The sequence below is a fragment of the Lissotriton vulgaris genome, chromosome 4_1 (assembly GCF_964263255.1).
Source record: "Lissotriton vulgaris chromosome 4_1, aLisVul1.2, whole genome shotgun sequence".
In the NCBI taxonomy this organism is placed as follows: domain Eukaryota; kingdom Metazoa; phylum Chordata; class Amphibia; order Caudata; family Salamandridae; genus Lissotriton; species Lissotriton vulgaris.
Genome location: NC_141691.1, coordinates 2,011,874,683 through 2,011,898,679, shown reverse-complemented (window position 1 = coordinate 2,011,898,679; position 23,997 = coordinate 2,011,874,683). Strand labels below are relative to the sequence as shown.

At 49.4% G+C, this 23,997-nt stretch overlaps 1 protein-coding gene across 2 annotated transcripts in view; it reads left to right on the top strand.

The window, feature by feature from the left end:
• The window catches only part of LOC147724873 (microtubule-actin cross-linking factor 1, isoforms 6/7-like), a 540,420-nt gene that overhangs the window by 437,685 nt on the left and 78,738 nt on the right, over nt 1-23,997 (top strand). For both annotated transcript variants that reach the window (XM_086966403.1, XM_086966402.1), the window contains exons 28-30: nt 2,134-2,331; nt 12,146-12,271; nt 21,579-21,722. In XM_086966403.1, the coding sequence (XP_086822529.1) occupies nt 2,134-2,331; nt 12,146-12,271; nt 21,579-21,722 (468 nt within the window). The remainder of the gene's footprint in view (nt 1-2,133; nt 2,332-12,145; nt 12,272-21,578; nt 21,723-23,997) is intronic.

Below are 23,997 nucleotides of genomic sequence, written 5' to 3'. Positions count from 1 at the left end.
CCGCTGTATTAATGTGAGTGAGATCATTCTCTCAGTTCGAAGTTGGTGGTCTTATGAGTGGAAACTATTCCTCAAGTATGCACCCTTTCTAATATGATAACCTGGCGTCTTTCTGTTTTGGGATAGAAAGAAAAAAATCCATTAGAGATGTTACCACACGATTTTTTATCTTTTCACTTAATTCTAGCAAAAGCGGGACTTTGATTTGAGTCCATGAGAGTTCATCTAACTAGGATACCACGTTTTTAAGAGCACACAATTAAATGTTATACTCACAAAGAGTAATAAAGGAATTTATGAAAGGACTTTTCAGAATTTCCTCCACTCCAAACCTGACTCCAGAATGAAAACTGAATACAGTACTTGTGGCTCTGGTGCGGCCCCCTTCGAGCCGATTCATAGAGTGTCTAATCAGCATATTTCATGAAAGACCGCTTCTCTTCTGGCTATCGTTTCAGCAAAAAAAGGGAGTGAATTACAAGCACTGTCATGTAAGAAACCTTTCTTACATTTCGCAAGGGATGAAGTAACTCTAATATTCACCCAAAGTTCCTTTGTCATTTAAAGTGACAGAGAATAGCATTATTATCATTCTTTCCAATTGAACCACAGGATTTGAAAGATCATTGCATGCATTGGAGATAGTTCTATTTCAGCAGTACAAGAGAATTCAGTAAATCAAATCATCGGTTATTTTTAGCCTGAACAGAGCAGTCACAAGAAAAGTCCACGAGGGCTGTGGCAGCAATATTGGAATAAGCCCCTCTTGGCTGGACTTTTTTGGGGAGAAATCTTTAAAACAGTGATGTAGAAGACAACCCAAGCGTTCGCTAAGCACTATGACATTGATGTGGATGCCATCAGAGATACTGCAGTAGGACGAGCAGTGCTCAGGGACTTTCTTTTTCAATGAAGTAAGCCTCGTGCCTCCTACCTCTTCCCTTTACACGATTTGTGGTAACTTTTATTCAAGCATCTGATTATATGAAATATCAAATGCTGGAAAAGGAAAAAAGGTTACTCGGGATCGCCAACATTGGCTTCTTTCATAGATTCACATGCAGCCCACCCATCTCCCTTTCTCATGTGGCTTCGTATATATTAACATATAAACCCTTTACAGGCTACAAAATGTGGCCGTTGGAATCCTAGGGCAAGGGAGCAACTGAGCGTCCTGGTGTCTGATAAGTTGTAGTTTGGATTACATCTATACTACTATTATAAAGAGAGAACTGTGAACCTTTGAGGCGGGTAAACTTGGGAACCACAGCGCCAATCCAAACACCCAATACATCATTGGAATTGTCAGGGTCTGCAGAGTGACATAGGCTATATACCACCCAAAAATATACGTTCTTTAAAAAATATACATAAAAAAAAGTAGTCCCTTGGAAGTAGCGCCGGCCGTGTGCGCTAACGACGTGCGTGATGACATCATCAGGAGCCCGGGTAGGATCGGCGGACAGGAGCGCGAGGAGGAGTGGCGGACAGGAGCGCGGGGAGGAGCGGCAGACAGGAGCGCAGAGTTTAGAACACAGGACCTTGGGGAGGAGCGGTGAACTTTTGCCGACTGCGCTGTGGGCTGAGGTAGGTGAGAGGCGCCCGCGGTGGGCTGAGGAGGTGCCTGGGTTTGGCGGACTGCAGCGGACAGGAGCGCGGGGAGGAAGGGTGTAGTTTAGCGGACAGGAGCGCAGGGAGGCTGTAAGCAAGCCTGATTGTCCCCGGACGACGTCTGGACGGGCTGCTAGTACATTTATATGAATAGAGCGTAGATGCTCTGTAAAAATCCTCTACAGTGTACACCCAGGTTCTACAACGTACAGACCCAGTGTCTGATTAAGAGAGGAATAGTACTGGAAAATCCTCCATTTTTTGGTGGACATGTTGTATCTGGAGGACAGTCCACCAGAGGAATTTCCTGCACATTCAGCTGGTGGCTTTTCTCTGGAATTATTTTTCCTCTATAAACCGAAGAATGTTTTATTACAGCCCAAGCCTAAATCATGCCCCTATACCTTAGCAGATTAAATAGTTCAAACATAAGGGCTATATGTAGACTCAACACAAAGGATGTCTATAAGGACATCAGTACATCCACTCATTAGTATGACTTTGCTTTCCTCTCTTCCACAGGTGTTCCAGAAAGAACTGGGGAAACGGGCCAGCTGCATCAAAACCCTCAAGCGGTCAGTGAGAGACCTGACACGTGGAAGTATCAGTGCTGACTCCCAATGGCTACAGAATCAGATGGAGGAACTGAATCACCGGTGGGAGCTGGTGTGCAAGCTGTCTGTGAGCAAGCAGGCACGGCTGGAGGCCTCATTGTCACAGGTGAGTGTATCTGAGCTGGAATCCTTCCCCTCCAAACTGGTGGCCTCACTATCACAGATGAAAGCTGTAGGACATTAGTTTGTTTCTGTCTTTTCAGTTTTGATATTTGTCACTTTTTACTTTTGTTGTGGTTTATGCCTGTTGTCCAGTTTTGATATGTGCTCTGCTTCACTATCTCAGTGCAGCCATTTTAAGTGGTAAGTCTTTCTTAATGCTGTGCTCTGAAATTAGGTTAATGCAATTGATAGGATTATCAACATGGCACCCATCCAGTACCTGCTAGTGCATCGTCGAGCTCCTCTCCGAAAGGAAGAGTGCAGGCCTGGTTCACTGCAGTAGTTGCATAAAACCCGACAGCAAGCCTACAGTGAAGATAATAGGACCACTATTCCTCTCAGAACTGGTGGGGAAGATTAGAACTTTCCAGAATCAAGGTGGCAGCAGCCAGAAGGAATTCCCTCATTGCGGGAGGTGCTTTAGTGTGAATGCAACTAGACCTGGGGCTCTCTTATCTTCTAAACATGAGAGGTAAACTTGAAAAAGAATTAATGTCTGCCGCCCCTTTCCACATGCATTGACAGTACCCAAAGTTACATTAAACAAGTGGGAGACATCCTGCTGACAAAGAAACCTCCTTCTAAAACCATCTTCTAGTACCACCCTCACCCAGCTACAGCTCTGAAGTAAATGTTCTCTTGGTTGGTTTTGGCAGCCTGGAATTCCCCACCTATAAAATCTCACCACACTCTCAACTTTACTCTCAAGTCTCACCTTTTAAGGCAACTCATAGAGTAACCCCATTCTGATGCTATTGGCTCACAACTACATATATTTTTGGACCTGTTATTGCTTAGTTTTTTATTAATTCCTGGACTATCCTCAGATTTCCAGTCTACTTACTGCACTGTTTACTAGCAAAATGCTAAGCTTTGGTTTACAAATCTGTGATTTAATTCCTTCCCCCTTCTCAATGTAATGCAATCTTTATCTTGTATTGTAAAGCACCCTCCTAGCAACCAGCCCAGGTGGTCTATGTAAATGGACAAATAAACCTGTATTGACAGCTGGTCAAGCCAAACAATTAACCAAAACCTCTTAAAAGGCAGTCCACCAGAGCCCACTCTCGCCCAAGCGTTGCCATGACTGGATTACAAAAATGTTCAGCACAATAGGCATGCCACTGTCTGTAACATAGGTGGAATCTGCTCACAAATGGCATGTAGAATTCCATACTGTAACGTCTTTATTGTGCATTTTAGTGTTTTTGTCAATAGTTATGAATGTTCGAATAATTCTCTGGTGCAGACTCCAGAATGCTTCATATCAACTGATTTATCCTTAAATTCACAGATAGGATGCTAATGTTCATATGACGTGTAGCACCCTTTAGGAGCTTATCGTAGGAAAAAAATTCTGAACTTTAGACTGGCACCTTTTTTAATACTTCTCCAGGCTGGGCTGTATCTGAAAATCTTCAGCATCACCCGTGTGTGCCGGTAGGTGGCACAAATAGTTCCACACAGATGTCGTTCTATGCTGGATGTTGCATGTGCAAACCTACAGAGGCACCACCTATGCATGCTGACATCAATTTCTTTCTATTGATGGCAACAGATGCGGATCCGGATTACCCCTCATCTTATTATGACTTCTCGCTTTTCAAAATAGTTTTAAAAAGTGTTCTAGAATAATTAACCCCCCCCAATATCTACAGAGTTTGAACTCTGTGAGGAATGTCACAAACAGATGTCTGTGACTGATCCACATGTGGTTTGTCTGTGGTTAGATCATGACTCCAAGACCTGCAGTGATTGTGCCTTGATGCATCCCAGCACTGCAAGACCCCACATCAGGGTAAGTCTAGGCCTTCTTCGAACTCCAGGTCCTCATGGAAATCAAAAGAGCAGCACAAGAAGTCCAAATGTGAGTCGCCACTCTCAGTCCCCCGAGAGCGTCACAGGTGAGACTCAGGTCTTCCATTATCTTTTTGGTACTGATTCAAACAACGCCAGCTGTGATGTTGGGGATGAGATTGCCCAACCATACTTGGAGGAAAACTGGAACCAAGATATCCAGAATTCAATTGACCTGGATACCTCCCCAGACACTAGTCTAGTTTCTCCACCAGGATCAGCCACCGAAGTCAGTGCATCCTTCGATGTGGCTATACAAAGAGCGGCAGAGGTCCTTGATGTTAACCGCCCCACTCAGGAGGTCAAAACTAATGTCTTAAAGAAGTGTTGCAACTGGGCCAGACAAACTCAGAGCCTCTGTTTCCATTTAATGAGACCCTTACAAATATGGTCTTGGACATCGGGCCAAGCCTTGCTCTGACCCACCTGTACGCCGCCAAATCGCCAGATATCACGACTTTGCTCCAGGTGAACCCTCTTTTCTCACCCAACACCTCTCCTCTGAAAGCTGTGTAATGCAGGTTTCAGCCAGTAGAGTGAACCCGTAGTCTTTTCCCTCTAATCCCCATGACAGGGTATCTAAAAGGATACAAACCTTTGGCAAGCAGGTTTCCTCCTCTACAAGTCTGGCCCATCACTCATGGCAGCTGCCTTTTAGGCCAGAACTCCCCTGCATATTGTTCCCCTGGTCCCAGAGGAAGCCGGGCCATCCTCTCCCAGGCCATGCAGGCGGTTGCATTACAGCCTAATGCACAATTTGCTGCAGACGGGATGTGACTGGCTCGCTTGTTATGGCTGTTGACACTAGTGTGGCTACCCACAAACATGCTTGGATAAAGTTCATTAGCTTTTCCGGAGACTTTCAAGCCAGCCTCATAAACTTGTTATTCAATGGCTCCAGATTATTTGGTGATAAAACAGATTTGGCTCTGGAGTCCTTCAAAGACAGCAGGGATACAGCGCACTTCTTGGGCTTTTATGCTCTCCCTCACTAGCCACACCAGCAGTTTTTCCACGTTGTGGCATTGATAGGCACTTTCAGTACTGCCAGCAGCCCCACAGCATCCGTCGCTGCAACCCTTTCATGTCCAAGATCATGGTACCCCTCGAACAGGGCAACCGGGAAAGCAGGCATTTTGGTCTACTGCAGCCCTGCTCAAACCTCTTTAGCGTGCCCTTGGTGGCACGCAGTCACTCGTACAGCGGCAGGATACAACACTTTCTATCAGGGTGGCAGGAGATAACTTGGGACAAGTGAGTCCTGCAAATTGTTTGTCACGGTTAAGCTTTACCATTCCTTAGTCATGCAGGATTTCATGGTCTGAGCCATTCCACAAACCCACACCCTGAGGAGGCACTGGTTTAGTATCTATTTACAAGGTGAGGAATCTGGGGTTAGAACTCTCTAATAGATGAACAAGTTACTCATTAACGGTAACACCTTTTCTGGTAGAGAGACTAACTGCAGATTCCTCACTGGCCCACCCGCCTCCCGGTACTGTGGAATGGACTCATGCAGTCAATAATGAGAACCAATCAGGAAATCTGCACACTGACACATTCTGATTTCAATGGATCTGTGTCTGTCATGGATAGAGATCCGAAAGAAACGGAGGTCAACACCTGGAAGTAGTGTATATGTAAGGGCCCTCACATCAGGAGAGGGACGGATCAGCCTAGGAGCTGCACAAAGCCAGCTATAGAGGTGTGAGGGAATTGCTAGAAAAAGTTTCCTGATCCAATCTGGAGCCTAGGGAAATGCACAAGAAGAGGAATCTGCGGTTAGGGTCTGTACCAGAAAGGCATTACCAGAGATCAGTAACTTGCTCTTTTAGTTTTTGTCTATACATATTACATGAGTTGATCTCTAGTCTTTCCCCAAGGAGCTTATGTGAACTTTTGTTTCTACTTTTGTATGGTCCTTACATGGACTTCTTTTGCTTCCTTCATCTGAAAGAAACACGTTAGTGTTAGATTCCTTACCTTAGAATATCCCCAGGCGTCAGTCTGGATCCGGAAACTTTTGCGTAGCAGTACCCCTGCGCGTCGGTAGGCGTCGTCTGCAGGCGTCCCCTGCGGCTCCGCGTCCGTCGTCGGCGTCGTGCGCCGTGATGACGTCGCTGGAGTATATAGACGCCGCCTCCGCGCGCTGACGTCAGTTCTTCTTTTTTCCGCGCCAGTGGACGCAGATCTGAAGAGCAGTACTCCGGTCTTTTGACCAAGTTTTTCGATTGTTATTTCTCTAATTGTGCCTGATAGGATGCCTGGGTTCAAGCACTGTGATGACTGTGAGCGCACGATGTCGGTCACAGACCATCACCGCCTCTGTCTCCGGTGTCTGGGCCCCGACCACGACGTGGACTCCTGTGTCGACTGCCGGGCCCTCACCAACAAGGCTAGGCGGGAGCGGTCCCGCAAGCTACTGGAGCTCCGGGTGTCGGCCCCACGTCGGGACCGGAAGCGGTCCCGGTCCGGCCGGAGGTCGAGAGAGCGTTCGAGGGAGCGGTCGCGGAGCCGCGCCGAGCGTTCCGGAAGTCGACACCACTCGTCAGGCTCATCAGGTAAGAAGCACAAGAAGTCGGGGCGTCATCATCGTACCCCCGACTCCCCCCGACGCGGCCGGGGGCTCGGGTGACCCCAAACCCGCGGCTCCGCGAGAGTCGCCGGCGCGGCCTGCCTCATACCCTCCGGTCCCTGGGCATGGCGCGACGCCTGAGGAGATCGAGGCGTTCCTCATGGCCATGAGGGCGCTCGCTTCTCCGACGGGGCCTACGGCGCCTTCGGGCCCAGTGCTACCGTCTGGGGGCCCTGGCGGTTCGGGTGTCCCTGCCTCGGCGCCGTCGGGTGCTCCGGCCCTGGCGCCGCCGACGGCTCCGACCCCGGCGCCGCAAGGGCCTTCGGGATCGGCGCCGGCTGGTCTTCCGGCCTCCCCGGCGCCGTTACCATCGGGGTTACCCCCGACGCCGCCCCCGTGCGGCGCCGGTTCCCCGGTGCCGGCTCCGGCCGGCGGCGGGGTTCCGGCGCCGGCTCCGGGCGGCGCCGTCCCCTTACCTTCACCGACGCCGGACGCGGCGCCGGACGGGCGTCGCTCGACGCCGGTCCCGGCGCCGATGGGGCCCATGAACCCCGAGGAGCCGGTCTACATCGTTGACTCCGAATACGGAGAAGATGAAGAGTTCGGTGAAGGTTGAGAGGGGTCCGAGGACCCTCTGTCACGCGAGTGCCAGTATGACCCGGACTGGACAGGTGACTTGGGGGATGCCAGTGGTCTGGACGACTCTCCTAACCCTGGTTTGATCTCTCCTCCTTCCGTGGCATCGGTGGAGGGAGCTGCCTATTCTGTGGTGCTGATGAGGGCTGCCAAGGCCTTACACCTTGAGCTCCCCGTCGCGGCCGTGAGGCCTAACATCCTCACCGAGGTCTTCAAACCGCAGTCATGCCCACAGGAGCCACTGCTGCCGTTTAATGAAGCCTTGTCAGACGTTCTGTTGGGTACGTGGTCCAGGCCCGCTTCAGGTGCGCCTGTTGATCGGAACGTGGCCAGGCGCCACCGTCCTTGTCCGGACGACCCCAAGTTCCTGTCTACCCACCCCACCCCTGAGAGTCTGGTGATCCAGGCCTCGACCTCCCAGTCCGCATTCCCGTCGGCCCCGCCCGACCGGGAATCCAAGAGGTATGACCAATTTGGCAAGAAGGTCTTCTCGTCCATTAGTTTGGGCCTGCGGTCTTGCAACACCGCTTGCCTCTTGGGCCGCTACACCCACTCTGTGTGGGATACGGTCGCGGAACTGCTGCCAGAATGCCCCATGGAGGTGCGGGCAAAACTCGGTCAAGCTGTGGCTGAGGGCCGGGATGCAGCGAAATATTCGATACGGTGTGGTCTTGATACGACCGACTCGCTGGGCAGAGCTATGTCAACGACGGTGGCGATTCGTCGCCACGCCTGGCTGAGATCCGCCAGTTTTTCGGCTGATGTCCAGAATACCTTGATGGACATGCCGTTTGATGGCTGTCACCTGTTCAGTGACAAGGCGGACCACGCGCTGGAACGCTTCAAGGACTCCAGGGTCACGGCCAAGTCCTTGGGTCTCTCGACCCAGCGTCAGCAAACGGGTTCGTTTCGCCCCTTTCGTGGCCAAGGAAGGGGCGCCCCCACACGTGCTGCCAGCCACGCGCCGCAACAATCCTTTCAACGCGGTGGCGGCCGTGGAAACCGCCGTGGTGGCGGTCGGGGACAACGGCGGGGTCAGTCCACACCTTCCCCCGCAGCATCTACCCCAAAATCCTCCTAGTTCGTGCTTTCGGCCCCATGTGACGCCAGTGGGTGGCAGGGTTCGCCATCACCACGCTCACTGGCGCACGATCACTTCGGACAGGTGGGTGCTGCAAATCGTCCGAAGGGGCTACTCCCTCCCCTTCGAGACCTCTCCTCCAGCCATGCCACCGCAGAACCACCGTGTGTCGGGGGACCACTTGACACTTCTGCAGGAGGAAGTTACGGCCATCTTGGCCAAGGGGGCCATCGAGCGCGTTCCTGGGCCAGAAGTAGGGCGTGGTTGCTATTCCCACTACTTTCTGGTGCCCAAGAAGGACAAGGGGGGCCTACGTCCTATCTTGGATCTAAGGAACGTCAACGGCTTCCTCCGGAAGGAGAAGTTCAAGATGTTGACGTTAGCTCAGGTCTTGGCTGCTCTAGACCCACAAGACTGGATGGTAGCGTTGGACTTGCAGGACGCCTATTTTCACATTCCCGTCCTGCCGGCCCACCGGCGTTACCTGCGGTTCACGGTAGGCCTGGAGCACTTTCAGTTTATCGTGCTCCCCTTCGGCCTTACCAGCGCCCCACGGGTGTTCACAAAGGTGATGGCGGTGGTCGCAGCCCATCTGCGCAGGTTGGGGGTTTCAGTCTTCCCCTACCTAGACGACTGGTTGTTGAAGGCGGGCTCGCCCCAGACAGTCGTCCACCACCTTCAGATGACGGCAGACCTCTTGCACGACCTGGGGTTCTCCATCAATGTGCCGAAATCACACCTGTGTCCCTCTCAAAAGCTCCTTTTCATCGGAGCGGTTCTGGACTCAGCGCAGTTTCGGGTTTATCCTCCGGAACGGCGGGTTCGGGATATTCAGGCTTTGATTCCCATCTTTCAGCCGCTATCCCGAGTTTCGGTCAGGTTGGCGCTGCGGCTGCTGGGACTGATGGCTTCCTGCATCCTTCTGGTGCATCACGCCCGGTGGCGGATGCGGGCTCTGCAGTGGGACCTGAAGTTTCAGTGGGCACAGCATCAGGGCAACTTGTCCGACCACGTCTTGATCTCGGAGGGCACTGCGAGACAACTGCAGTGGTGGCTTACGGACCGCGATTGGGTCAGGGGCAAGTCCCTCTCCCTTCCCCAACCGGAGCACGTTGTCGTGACGGACGCGTCCCTCCAGGGCTGGGGTGGCCACTTGGGAGAGGCAGAGATCAGAGGCATCTGGTCTCCGGCGGAGTCCCGGCTCCACATCAATCTGTTGGAGCTGCGGGCGATTCGTCTGGCACTGAAGGCATTCCTCCCCTTTGTCAACGGGAGTGTAGTGCAGGTGTTCACCGACAACACCACCGCCATGTGGTACTGCAACAAACAGGGCGGAGTGGGGTCGTGGACCCTTTGCCAGGAGGCTCTGCGCCTCTGGCAATGGCTGGAACGTCAGGGTGTGACTCTGACGGTTCAACACCTGGCAGGTTCTCTGAACGCCAGGGCGGACGAACTCAGCCGTCGGTGCTCGATGGATCACGAATGGCGTCTGAACTCAGACGTGGCGCAAGGCATCTTTCTGCAATGGGGAGAGCCTTGGTTAGATCTATTCGCCACAGAAGAGAACGCGCAATGTCATCAGTTCTGCGCGTTGGAGTTTCCAAGACGGCACTCGCACGGCGACGCCTTTCGGCGCGAGTGGAGTTGCGGTCTGTTATACCCCTTTCCGCCTATACCACTTCTGCCCAGAGTGCTGAAGAAGATCAGGCGCGACCGGGCCCAAGTTATCCTTGTGGCTCCGGACTGGGCTCGAAGGTACTGGTATCCCGAGCTACTCAGCATGTCAGTCGGTCCCCCGATCCGCCTGCCCCTTCAGGAGGACCTTCTGTCGCAGCAGCAGGGGACGGTCCTCCACCCGAACCTGTCCAGTCTCCACCTCCATGCTTGGAGATTGAGCGGCGGCAGTTGAGGCCATTTGACTTGCCTCCTGAAGTCTGTGATGTTATTCTGGCAGCCAGGCGTCCCTCCACTAAGTCGGTATACGCCTGTCGGTGGAACAGATTTGTGGCATGGTGCGCAGCAAAGGCTGTGGATCCTCTTTCTGCCCCTCTTTCGGAGGTTCTTCTGTTTCTTCTTTCTCTTGCCCAGCAGGGCTCTGCTCTGGGCACTATCAAGGGCTACCTTTCTGCCCTTTCAGCCTTTTTGAGGCTTCCTGATCAGCCTTCTTTGTTCAAATCCCCGATTGTAACTCGATTCTTGAAAGGCATCACTCACATGTTTCCACCTGTTCCGTTTGTGATGCCTCAGTGGGATTTGAACCTGGTTCTAACTTTCCTGATGTGTGCTCCCTTTGAGCCCCTTCATTCTTGTCCTCTCCGTCTCCTGACTTTAAAGACGGCTTTCCTGGTTGCCATCACCTCTGCCAGGAGGGTGAGTGAGCTCCAGGCTCTTTCTGTACAACCTCCTTTCCTGTCCATTCATCCTGACAAGGTGGTTCTGAGGACTAGACCTTCTTTCCTGCCCAAGGTTGTTTCGGCCTTTCACATCGGGCAGTCCATCACCCTCCCTTCCTTCTTCCCGCCTCCGCATCCTTCAAAGGATGAAGAGCGGCTCCATCGTCTGGACCCAAAACGTGCGCTTTCCTTTTACATGGATCGCACTCGCCAGTTCCGGGTGGATGACCAACTGTTTGTTGGCTACGTGGGTGCGAAGAAGGGACGGGCGGTTTGTAAACGGACCATCTCTCGATGGGTCGTCCTCTGCATCAAAGCGTGCTACTCTTTGGCTCGGAAGGAGCCTCCTGTTGGGCTGAGGGCCCATTCCACTCGGGCCACGGCGGCTACTACTGCCCTGGGCCGGGGAGTCCCCTTGCAGGACATTTGCCAAGCGGCTACGTGGGCCTCGGTGCACACCTTTGCGAGGCACTACTGCCTGGACAGTCAAGTCCGGAGGGATGGCTTCTTTGGCCGTTCTGTCCTCCAGGACTTTCTGGTGTAGTTTTGTATTGGTTCGCAGACCCACCACCGGGGTTGGTATTGCTGGGGTATGTATTCTAAGGTAAGGAATCTAACACTAACGTGTTTCTTTCAGATGAACAAGTTACTTACCTTCGGTAACGATATATCTGTAAGAAACATTAGTTAGTGTTAGATTCCTTACCGAACCCACCCATCCTCCCCGTTCTGCGAACTGATACCTAGGGTTAAGGTCATCCCTTTCAGGGCCCTAGTTTTACATGGCACCAGTGTTGGTTCTCTCATGGATCTGCGTCTCCTGGCGCGGAAAAGCTGTGTGCAAAGAACTGACGTCAGCGCGCGGAGGCGGCGTCTATATACTCCAGCGACGTCATCACGGCGCACGACGCCGACGACGGACGCGGAGCCGCAGGGGACGCCTGCAGACAACGCCTACCGACGCGCAGGGGTACTGCTACGCAAAAGTTTCCGGATCCAGACTGACGCCTGGGGATGTTCTAAGGTAAGGAATCTAACACTAACTAATGTTTCTTACAGATATATCGTTACCGAAGGTAAGTAACTTGTTCACCTGGCTCCAATTTTAAAAAGTGTTAGTTTGTCTTCTGTTTTTTGGTTTGTTTTTTGAGAACTTTGTGTTTTCCACCATTATGATTATTTCCCTTTTCCCAATCTCTCTCTTCCACGTTGCCAGGCAGAGGAATTTCATAAGTTGGTGCATTCATTCCTTGAACGATTGTCAGAATCTGAGAGGACGCTGAAGTGTGGGGTTATCCCTGAAGAGGAGACGGCTCTACAGGAATGTCAAAAACAGCAGCAGGTGAGTGACCTCAGGAACATACCTATATTTCTTCTTCAAGGGGATCTCCATTGATAATCATAAGCACTGAATAGTCCTGCCTATATGCAATATTCATTGCCTAGGTGGGACTATTCATTTCTTCTGGAGTCTATCCTGAAGGAGAAGTAAGAAGGATTCTGCATCATGGAATCTTCATCGATAGTTATATGTGCTTGAATAATTTTGTGCTGCGTGCTTGGATCCTGGAGCACTTTTCTATATGTATAAATTGTCCATAAATTAAAAAACACGGGGTGCCAATGTCCATGAACAGCACCATTCATGGAACTAACATAAGTGAAATAGTGTCCTGCATGTGTTCCTTAATGTTGGAGAACATCCATTTCAATCCCGCATTGCTGCTTCTTATTTGTGAAATAAGAGTTGAAATTGTCTAACCTGAAGCAAAACATGTAGCCTGATAGACCTGTGTTGAAAGCTGTAAAAACAAAAAAACACTGTCTCTTTAAGACTCCAGGATGCACCATAATGCTCTATACTGGCAGTTGCCTCACAGAGCCTGTTCTTTTTTTAGGTCAAGCCTAGCATCAGCAGCGAACATTCACTGCTCGTTCTGCGAGGCATGTTGTATTAGAGTATGCACTGAAAGCCCCCCCCCCCCCACTCACCGCCCATATTTGTCATTGGCTTGTGTCATTGTCCTTCGAATCTGCTGGCTTCTGATTCGTAATTAGGCTTGTTAGTCCCTCCTTGATACCGCCTTGTCTCATTTCGTAGCTTCCCCCCTGTTACATGCGTTGTAGCTCCGAAGGCTTTAATAACCGCCTCCGAGCGCTATTTTCTCACATAGCTTTGTGGACACGCTCTCTTCTAACGCTATTTTTGTTGTTATTAGAATGGTTGCTTATTCCTGAGTGTTTGGGGCTGTGTTAAATGCTTAAAACTGTGGCACCTGCGAGAATAGGGTTGGTTCCTTTCCTCTGTTTTGACCCAGGGAGTTTTTAAATGATACAGTGTTAAATTTCACTTACAAACACTTCAGTTCCCACACTCGCTAACGGAAAAGCATGCTGCCACTGCACGGCAGTACATATCTTTTTTAAAAGGTACAGTGTGTTCCGAGTCTGTGTTTATAATTGTTGGACCTGGTGTTGTTTTGTGTCGTTTAGTTGTATTGCTTTATTGTTCCTTGTTTTTTTTATAGTTTTGGCATTTAATTTCAGTTACAAGCACCGCGCTTCATCACACAGTATGCGCACCTTTATTTCTGTACGGCGCCCTTAGCCTCTTCCACCTCTTCCCAGCAGGCAGGCATTGCTCAAACAGAGCAGGATGCCAACAACGACTTCCTTCCGTATGGTGCCCGCAGCCTCTTCCCACTGCAACAAATCCCACAGCAGGCAGGGCGTAAACCGCGCAGGCTAGAGGGGGCGCGGGTAGAGCTGGGAAGCTCTGTGGGCTTATTTTTCACCTACCATGCTCAGCTTTTACAAAGCAGTAAAACATAAACAAATGGCTGTATTTAGTTCTGCCTTTTATTTGCATGCCTTTAAGCTGTGTGTGAATAAGTTGCTACCTGTTGTCAGGTCGGGACCCTCCTCCCTTCCCCCAGGGGGCCCCTGAGGAATCTTCCCCTCAGTCACTTACACGCAACCACTGTTTCCCTCTGCCATGGAACCAAACAGAGAGCGGTCTTCTTAGCCGTGGGGAAAACTTTATTGTAGTTAAGTGAACTGATTACCCCCACAACATTTCTTGGTTTGGAAACAAATGAATAGGAGCACACAGAAGATTGTTGTTATTGCAACAAATAACTTGCAAGTGTCAAATGATGGAAAATATACTCAGAATTTTACCAATCTGAATCAGATTCCTCAGTGGGCCCCTAGGGGAAGGGATGAGGGCCCCAAACTGACACCGAGTAGCAACTCATCATCATCAAAATTCTTTATTTCGGTTACAAGAACTATAAAAGAAGAACAACCACAAGGTAGAAAATGATGGACAGCGTACAACAAAGGCTAAAACTGAATAACACGGATGCTATTTGAAACTTAGGATACACTCATGAACATACAAATAGTTAGCTTTAGTGGCTAATGGCACCCTTACAAACATTAGACAATTGTAAAAACTTTCATTTAAAATACATAAGATACAATAAAATCAAATTGTTTAGAATTAGAAAGCGTAGGGGGGAATTAGGCCCCATTAACTTATTGTGGTCTACTACACTTCTTAGTCATACAGTGCATGGCTATACTAACTGAGCCCTCCTCCTGATTGCCCAAAACTGCCCCAAAACTTTGGCTGTTGCACAGGCAAAAGCGGGCCTGGCATCAGATTTTTAAATTCTTAAAGCTTCTTTGGAGCTTGATGTCCCTAGGAGCCTGCACACCGGTTTCAACCATTTGCTCCTAGGTCTGGCATAAGCCATGCAGGCGAAGAAAACATGGCCTATAGACTTCGGGGGATTTCGGCAGGAAGGGCACCCCGAGGGTTGAGTTATATTAACCTGCCACGTGTTGGTAAAAGGTGCCATATCTAAACTGAATATATAGCTTCCTGTCTGCAGGCACCTTAATAATGTCAAAGAAGCTCTCCAGACAGTGGATGTTTTTTTTTATATTAATAAAGGCTTCAGTCAAGCTACCATGATGTCTATTCAGAATAGTATTCTCTTCCACCCACACCCAATACCTGCATTTTAGTTCCACCCTGGAGAATGATGGTGATTGGCCAAAATCCTGCCCTGGCAGCCCAATCCTAGTCAATAAGGAAGCCACCTGTTTTATCCAGCGAATATTCCTCGAGGTATCAAGATTAAGGACCTCACTAAAGGCTGCAGCATAAAATGCCAGCTCGGGAGTACTCGTCAGTCTGTGCCAAAACAAAAGAGGATGAAGCTTCGCAAGATCCTCGATATACATAATGCCCGGATCCAGTTTAAGGGGGCTTAAAAGGGTGCTCTGGGGGAGGGATAATAAGTTTCTACCGACGTTATTTTCTACAGCCACAAGGTCGCAAACTGAAGCAGTGCCCCACAACTCTGCCCCGTATAGTGCACTGCTCACAGCCTTACAACTGTAGAGTTTGAGAACAGGAGCCACTGGTTTTGTATAGGATTGAGAGAGCTCACGTCTCAATGGCCCCGTAACCCGTGCAAGTTTCGACAGAGCCCTTCCCAAGTGGTTCTTCCAAGCCATTCGCTCTGACAACTTTATGCCCAAGTAGTCAAAAGAGCTGACCTTCTCAAGCTGAATATTGTCCAGTTTCATGGTGCCCTTGTAAGATTTGTGAGGGTTCAGCATCATAACCTTGGTTTTGGTGGTATTAATAACCATACCCCTCTCATCACCAAAGGCTTTAAATTGATGTATCAATCTCTGGAGACCAATAGGTGTTTTAGGTATCATCGGCGAACAGCAATGTGGGGATTTTACGGTTTGCCAAGGATGGAGCGTCTGTTGATATTGAGCACAGAGAATCAGATGCCTGATTGATATAAATGGAGAAGAGGGTGGGGGCTAAAACGCACCCCATGTCCTTCCATCGCTGGATCTTAAAAGGCTCAATAGTCTGACCTTGGTTCCCCCATCTTACAGGGGCAAAATTGTCGTTGTGCAGCAACTCGTTCACATCTAGGTTGAAGTCATGCAAATAAAAGGCAGAACTAAATGCAGCCAAGAGGATAACTTGCAGAAAGGTGAAGCTGCATATAGGCGAACGACGTGTATCGTTTTGTGTCATACAAGCCAGTTTGGTTTGAATTCTGGCTTCGTATGGTAGCCAATTCAGAGCATTCAGGTGTGGAGAGATGTGGTCGAATTTTCTAGAGTCTCGCGGCTGCATTGAGACAGGCTTTTAGTGGAGCTGTTGAGATCTCTAAGCGACCTGATAGTGTTGTATATCCATATTCGATCCTCAAGATAACTAATGCCTAGACAGCCATTTTGAGGTCTGGTGTTTTGCTGAATGATTTCATTTTTCGAAAATAGCTTAGGTGAAACCGGGCACTGGTAGCCAACGAGTTGATGTGGGTGCGCATATTCAGGTTCTTATGTAGCATAATTCCTAGTGATTTGGTTGAGTCCACTATGTTCGGGATGCAGTTTAGTGTGGTGTTCATTTTGGTCCATTCCTTTATTTCAGAAGAGCTTTTGGTGGGGGATATTAGTAGGAATTCAGGTTTTTTTGCGTGATTAGTTTAAGGTGATTGCATGTTAACCATTAAGGCGTTGACCTAAGTCCAATGAAGCAATGCTGATAACGATTGGTTTGGGCAGAAAGATTGTAGAAGGACTGGTTCATTCAAGTGAAAGGCAATAGGGATCTTCGGCATGAATTTGGAGCCGGTTCTCAAAACAACCTTGTTTTTTAGGTTTCGCCTGGCGTTACTGCGCAAGCAGTTCGCGCAGGCGAAATCTAATGTTTACTATATGGGCTATAGGAACGTCCCCCGGCTCCCATTGGCTGGCTCCATAAATGGAGGCTAGCCATTGGAAGCCGGATCTGTCTGTCAAGGCCGGACCAGATTCGTGGGCGTTCCCGCGATTTTTTCCCTCTCCACCCCTTTCCGATCGTCATTGCGGCGGTGGGTGTGTGCATTTTTTTTTTTTTGGTCTTGTCATGTTTTCTCCATTTCCACTGTGTCTTTTGCAGGGGTGGGCTGTGCACTGAGGCCGCTGATCAGGTAAGCAGCATTTTTTTATATTTATCCCATTCCCGCCCCCCCCCTCCCGCTGTCTGTGTGTCCGTTCCGCCCCCCTCCCCGTGTGCCCGTTCCCGCCCCCCCTCCCCTTTCACTCTCCGTTGCTTGTTTTTGGGAGGTGACTCCAAATCATCCAGGAAGAACATATATTTCCATGTATCCTACACATTACCTGATATATTTGAAGTCGCCACTAGGCTAGATCCCTGCAGCTGAATGATTGTCTTGTATCAGGGGTTTTATCGAAGAATTTGCTTTGTTTTCACTGCTATCGAGCAATGCTGCGACGGGATAGTGTCCCTACTGATGTGATGTCCAAGTTTGCTACAAATGGCCCATCCCCTGTTATCCTTTGCTTGCAAGGTGACTAAAGCATATCACATGTGGGAAAGACTGTCTCCATAGTAGGTGCCGGCATTTATTTCTCTAGCCGTGCACAGGGAGTAACCACACCTCGCCTGCCAGCGATAATGAAGTGGTTTGGGTGTTTCTTCAGAGGCCAGGCGCTCGTCAATCTGCACACACACAGTGCAGCTCGGAGTTGCGGCATCCTGGTCCCAAACATAGTCCGTAGAGTGACCTCTGGGCCTTCTATTGGCTCAAGGCGGATGGGAAACAGCGGGCTTTGGTGACAGAAGCAGACTGAGGCACTATGTTTCTAGAGCGCCCGTTCAGAGCAGCTGCTCAAGGAGGGGGTGGAAAAGTTTCCCGACAGTGCCGGCCTGTACTCGAGGCCGGTTAGCTCCGTTGATTGGAGCTTGGTGCCGATTACACACACGTCTCGGGTTCGATCCCCGTACGGGCCAATGTTACATTTTGTTGAATTTTGACAGGCCATGGTAATTCAATCTTAAATTAACCCAACATGTCCCCTCCAATCGCACAGGTGACACGCACCAGATCGGCAAGGCCCTATGAGCGGTGCCTGTCCACGCCGCTGCTCATACACAGCATGTAGCGGGAGGGGGAGTGCAGCATTACAATGGCTTGGCCCCTCCAGGACGCCGCCACCACCTCGGAGTTGTGCTGGATTGGAGGGCGAGTGGGGCATGTGAGTGGGAGGGTGGCGAGCACGTGGCTCTCCTTCTCCCCCCTGCAGCGACACTGACTGGTGATACGCAATGTGTCCTCAAGCTGCGGGGGTCCTCTTGCGGCACCGGTATTCACCATTAAAACTCCGTGCGACCTTTGGTGCCAGCGCGCGGGTCAAGGTTGCAACTCTTGAACCTCACCCCCTATTGTTCACGCTCAGGCTAGGTGTCCTGGGCTCCGATCTTCACATTTCAATGCGTGTTACTTCCGCCAGCAACACACGGACAGAGCAATTGGGCCGGCACTCATTTGCGTTGTACCACTACCTGGCTTGCACATGTGGGATTAAATAATTAGCATGAAGCCTTTTATAATCACCATTTTCCACTTGAATGACTGGTGTTGTATTGCAAAAACCCCCCAAAAAACAATCTATACAATTCAGTGATGGCTATGCTTTCCGGCCCTTGCTTGACCCCTTGGCCCGGGTGCCCTGGGCGCCGATTTCAGGCGGGCACCTGGGACGCCACATGCCCCAAACACGCTCGTCTTTGGGGTTTCCTGTTTTAGCGGGGGCCTGGCGGAGCTCCTGTAGGTGGCTAAACTACTAGCTAAATCCAAAGAGCCCCCAGCTCTGTACTGCGGGGGCTGCAAGGCTCTGTGTGTGTGTGTGTGTGGGTGTGTGTGTGTGTGTGTCTCTTTGTGGCTGTGTGTTTGTGTGTGTGTGTGCCTCTGTGTGTGTGTGTGTGTGTGTGTGTGTGTGTGTGTGTGTGTGTGTGTGGCTGTGTGTGTGTGTGTGGCTGTGTGTGTGTGTGGCTGTGTGTATGGCTGTGTGTGGCTCTCTGTGTATGTATGTGTGGCTCTCTGTGTATGTATGTGTGGCTCTCGGTGTATGTATGTGTGGCTCTCTGTCTGGCTCTGTGTGTGTGTGGGTGTGTGTGTGTGGCTCTGTGTAGCTGTGTGTGTATGTGTGGCTCTGTGTGTGTGTGGCTCTGGGGGGGTGTGTATGTGTGTGTGGCTCTGGGTATGTGTGTGTGTGGCTCTGGGGGGGTGTGTATGTGTGTGTGGCTCTGGGTATGTGTGTGTGTGTGTGTGGCTCTGGGGGTATGTGTGTGTGGCTCTGGGGGTGTGTGTGTGTGTGGCTCTGGGGGTGTGTGTGTGTGTGGCTCTGGGGGTGTGTGTGTGTGTGGCTCTGGGTGTGTGTGTGTGTGTGGCTCTAGGTGTGTGTGTGTGTGTGGCTCTGGGTGTGTGTGTGTGTGTGGCTCTGGGGGTGTGTGTGTGTGTGTGGCTCTCGGGGTGTGTGTGTGTGTGGCTCTCGGGGTGTGTGTGTGTGTGTGGCTCTGGGGGTGTGTGTGTGTGGCTCTGGGTGTGTGTGTGTGGCTCTGGGGGTGTGTGTGTGTGTGGCTCTGGGGGTGTGTGTGTGTGTGTGGCTCTGGGTGTGTGTGGCTCTGGGGGTTTGTGTGTGTGGCTCTGGGGGTGTGTGTGTGTGGCTCTGGGGGTGTGTGTGTGTGGCTCTGGGGGTGTGTGTGTGTGGCTCTGGGGGTGTGTGTGTGGCTCTGGGTGTGGCTCTGGGGGTGTGTGTGTGGATCTGGGGTGTGTGTGTGTGTGTGGCTCTGGGTGTGTGTGGGTGTGTGTGTGTGTGTGTGTGTGTGTGGCGCTCTGGGTGTGTGTGTGTGGCTGGCTCTGGGTGTGTGTGTGTGTGGTAGTAATTGCTGTCTGCTGAGCTCGTCCGTAGGGTACAATAGGTCTCACATTTGTGAGAGATTAAGCGAATGGCAGTGTAAATGACAATGCCATTTATTTATCTGTTTTAAAAACCAACACAACAATACAAATTTTGTCATTTACAATGCCAATAGCTCTAACTTTTCCAAAGGCGAAACCATTGCATTGTAAATGCTTGTTGAGAAGTGGAGTATAGGTTCCTTGATGTTCAAAGCTTGCATTTCCCCTACTCTCTGTGCTGCTGTTAGTGCTGATAGAACCGCTGTCTTCCCTGAGATTAACTTTGAGTGACTTGTGTATTGGTTCAGAGGGAGGTTGCATTAACTGGCTGAGGACAGTATTAAGTTCCCAATTGATGGACAGGTGAAAAGTCCTTTCATAAATTGATTTAATACAAGAATGGATGGACCTACCTACATTTCCGGATTTGACTGACTCGGTACGCTTCCGGTAATTCGACCCTAAAGACTGCATATATGTACTTTGATAAGAGTTCCCACTCCAGTGGGCGTATTAGTGTCCCCCAAGAGCAACCCTGGCAACTAAATTCTGAATTGCCACAATAAAACAGGACGAAACATAGGAAGCCTCCACAACAATTCCCAGGTGACCTTTCACTGGGTTGTGCAGAAGGTGCAGCACTCCTGTCTATAGGGGGCGCCTCAACCTACTCTGGTAAGTAAAGTAGCTCCCAGCTCCTTTCAGCCTCTTGCAGGAAGGAGCCTATTTGTGTGCAGCAGGGGGGCCCTTTCAAGTGGCCCTCTGAGGACCAGTGCTGCACTCATTCTCTTTAATGAACTGACCCCTGTGGATTGAAATGTTTTCGTTCCTGATAGGGGTCACACACACGAGATTGACCCTGGTATTTTGTACTGACCCGTCCCACTTGACTGTTGTTGTAAACTGTGTATGTAACCAGATGGCTAGGCGCTCCTTACCCACCTGCTTTCCCCGTCTTCCCAGCAGTTCGCACTTGCTTTTATTTGCACCTTCTGCCTTAACTCAGTAATGCTCCCTCAAGTCTTCTGGGTATGTCGAGCCATGCATTGATGTGGTTTCTTTCAATATAAACATGTACCTGTTGACTCTGCGCGCAGTTTAATGTTTAGAGAGTCTTCCCGTCCACTTTTATAGAAGTGAAGCATTTCAGAAATGAGGATGCAGTTTTAAAAAGTGGGGGATACTATATTGAAAATCTCACAGTAATGTTCGGTTCGGAAAATGGAAAGTCCATCCATTGCACACTACTTTTTGTAGATTTCCATTTCATACTTAATTGTAATTGTTTACAGTCCATATGTTCGAAGGTATTAAATGATTAAAAAACATAAGTATTAAAAATGTATTTGTTTATACTTTTATTGTTTCAACAATTTATGTTGATGTGCAGTTACCTCGAGTGTCTGCTTTTTAATGTGTCCCTTTGATTCCCTTCCCTGTTACTGTGCTGCCTTGTTTTGGAGTTATATTCTTAAATATGTTTGGGATTTTTATACAAAGATGCATTGAAATTGGTTGGTTGTGACAGCCAACCGGTCCACGTATGCCCAGCCTATTGCCTCTCTGCAGGCTCCTCTAAGCCTCGAGTTATGTTCTTACCCTGCTTTTACTCGTCTGTGGGCTGTCAGACCGGTCTCTATTGTGGTACCCTGTAGGTCCCACCATGCCTGCTTGTGCCAGTGGATGTATGACCTTCTCTCTGAGGGTCTTCCTTTGTCATCAGTACCTTCTCAGGCCCAAGGCTGCAATGGACCCAGATCCAGGGTCTGAGCTCACCTTTTTCTTCATGATTCTTTCCACCCACTATATGTTGATTTTTATTATTATTATTATTAATAATATAAACATATGTTGTAGGAACTGATGAAGACCCTACAGTGTCAGCAGCTGGCCCTGGAGTGTATCGTGTCTTTGGGTGAAGAGATCCTGTCCTCATGCCACCCGGACTCCATCATCACCGTGAAGTCTTGGATCAACGTCAGTAACAGCCGCTATCAAGAGGTGAGCGCGAGTGGGGATCCAGCTGTCCTTCTAAGCACTTCCCTCAGCTGTGTCTCGTCACTCAAGGATGACTGTCCCTCAAAGTCTATTCTGGGCTCCTTTCAATGCCCCCATTCCATTAACTGTTCTGCAATATGACCATCACCCACCTCCAGGCACTGATCTTCCTCTATTATTAGAGCTTCCAAATATTCACTCGCGTGCATCATTCCCTGTTGTCGAGCTGAAAGTCCGATAAAATACCAAATTCTGTAGAGCTGTAGTTAGATATATTCACTTTTTTCTATGCGGATGGACATTTTAGGTCATGATCAGTAAAGAAAATTGAAGATTCACCCAAAGCTTTTATTTTTCCCCTTTGAAATAGCAAATAAAAGATATAAATCACTTCAGATGTTGTTTGGAACTCTCTTGACTATTCCTGTTTGGACATGACAGCAGGCAGACACAGAGTTGTCCTGTTAGGCAAGAATTGATGGGATTTTACAAACATTGCTATTCAGCTCACAGTTCTTGACCCTTCCATGGTCTCAAAAGACTGGTGTTTTTCTCTTGAGAATGATGCTGTTGGCACCCTCCTCTTCCAGAGACCCCCAGCCTCTTTCTTAAGACTAATGCCTCGAATCAACTAAACACATCGAGTAACCATGCCGCAGCCAGAAATAGTGCCATATTTTTCATCTCACCCACTTAGCTGCCAAGCTTTCCGCTGGCTCATGTGTGACATTGAAATGTTTACAGTGTGCATAGGAGTGACATTCCAATGCCTTATAAGTGACACTGTGATTGACAGTTTACTGCAAGAACAACAAAGCAGTTACGACACCAGAATTGAGCTAAACCTACAGGAATCACCACTTTTCGTGCAATATAATGCTCTATAAATGCCCATAAAAATGCCACTACCCTTCTCTGCACTACCTTGCCTTCTTCTTCCAATAAGATCAGCCTGGACTTGTAAAAGAGGGGTTCTGACTGAAACATAGAATAGTGTTATTGATAGGTAAAAACTGTGTTTGTGTCTCTTGCTCTTTGAAAATGATGTATTGAATGTGGTGACACAATGAGAGAGATTCAATGTACAGCAGGCGCAAGAGAAAGGCAGTGTTGTCCTCTTTCAGGCCAGTGCATTCGCAAAGAGCGTGTTGTCTTGGCCCTTAATTCTGCAGCAGCAGTGCAGTGGTGATGCTTCCAACGTTGGTACAGGGCTAAGGAGCAGTGCTTACCAGAGTGCAACTTCAGATAATGGAAACAAACTCCACCCTTTCTCTCACCTGGATTCTCTTTCCTTGATCTTCCTTCCATTCTCCTTTCAGGCGCTCTTTGCTTTTCTTCCTTCTCTTCCTCTCAGTCCCCTGCTATCTTGTGTCTTGTGCTTCCATCTACTGCCCTTCTCCTTTCTCACACTGTCCTATCTGTACACATTTACTCTTACCATTTTATTTTCTGCCATTTCTTCTCTTTTCACTTGTCTCCTCCCTGTCCACTCTTCCTCTCATATGGTCCTTTGTCACTCGAGTTTTTTGCTTTCTGAATTCACCTCCTTACTTTCACCTTTCTCGGTGTAGGCCCTTTTCTCTCTCACCTTTCTCACTATCCTTTCTCTGACTCCTTTTCTTTCTCTCCCTCTTTCTTTGTTCTGTCCTCTCCCTTGATTCCTCCTCCCTCTTCCCTTCTTCCCTCCTTTACTCTTCTGCAGACGTGAAGGCGTTTGAGCACTATAATATATGGTGATCCCAGCACATTGGGCCATGCACCCTAGCAACAAACTGCAGAGGCACAAGTAAAAAAGCAAACATTGGCATAACCAGTAGGTCTCACCTATGCAAGAGCTATTGATTTGGCCAATATGTTTCAGCCATGTTGTACACCAGCGTGGCTGCTGTTCTGCATGGCAAAAAATTAGTGGGGTAAAAGAGAATGGAGTGGCGTGGAGTGAAGTGGAATGTCGTGGAGGGAGTAGAGTGTTGTAGAAAGGAAAGGAAGGGTGTAGAGTGGACTATAGTTGAGTGGCATACAGTTTTGTGGAGTGGTGTAGAGCAGAGTGGAGTGGCGTAGAGTGTGTTGCGTAGAGTGTGTTGTGTAGAGTGGAGTAGAGTAGATCAGAGTAGATTGTCATAGAGTGGAGTAGTGTAGAATAAATACCTGTGTATTTATTCTCAACTTATTTCGGGATCTTCTTTCCAATTTTTTGCACTTAAACATTTCTGTTAAACCACATTCAGATAATCAAAAGATGCATTTTTACACTATACAACACTGTACAGAACTCTGA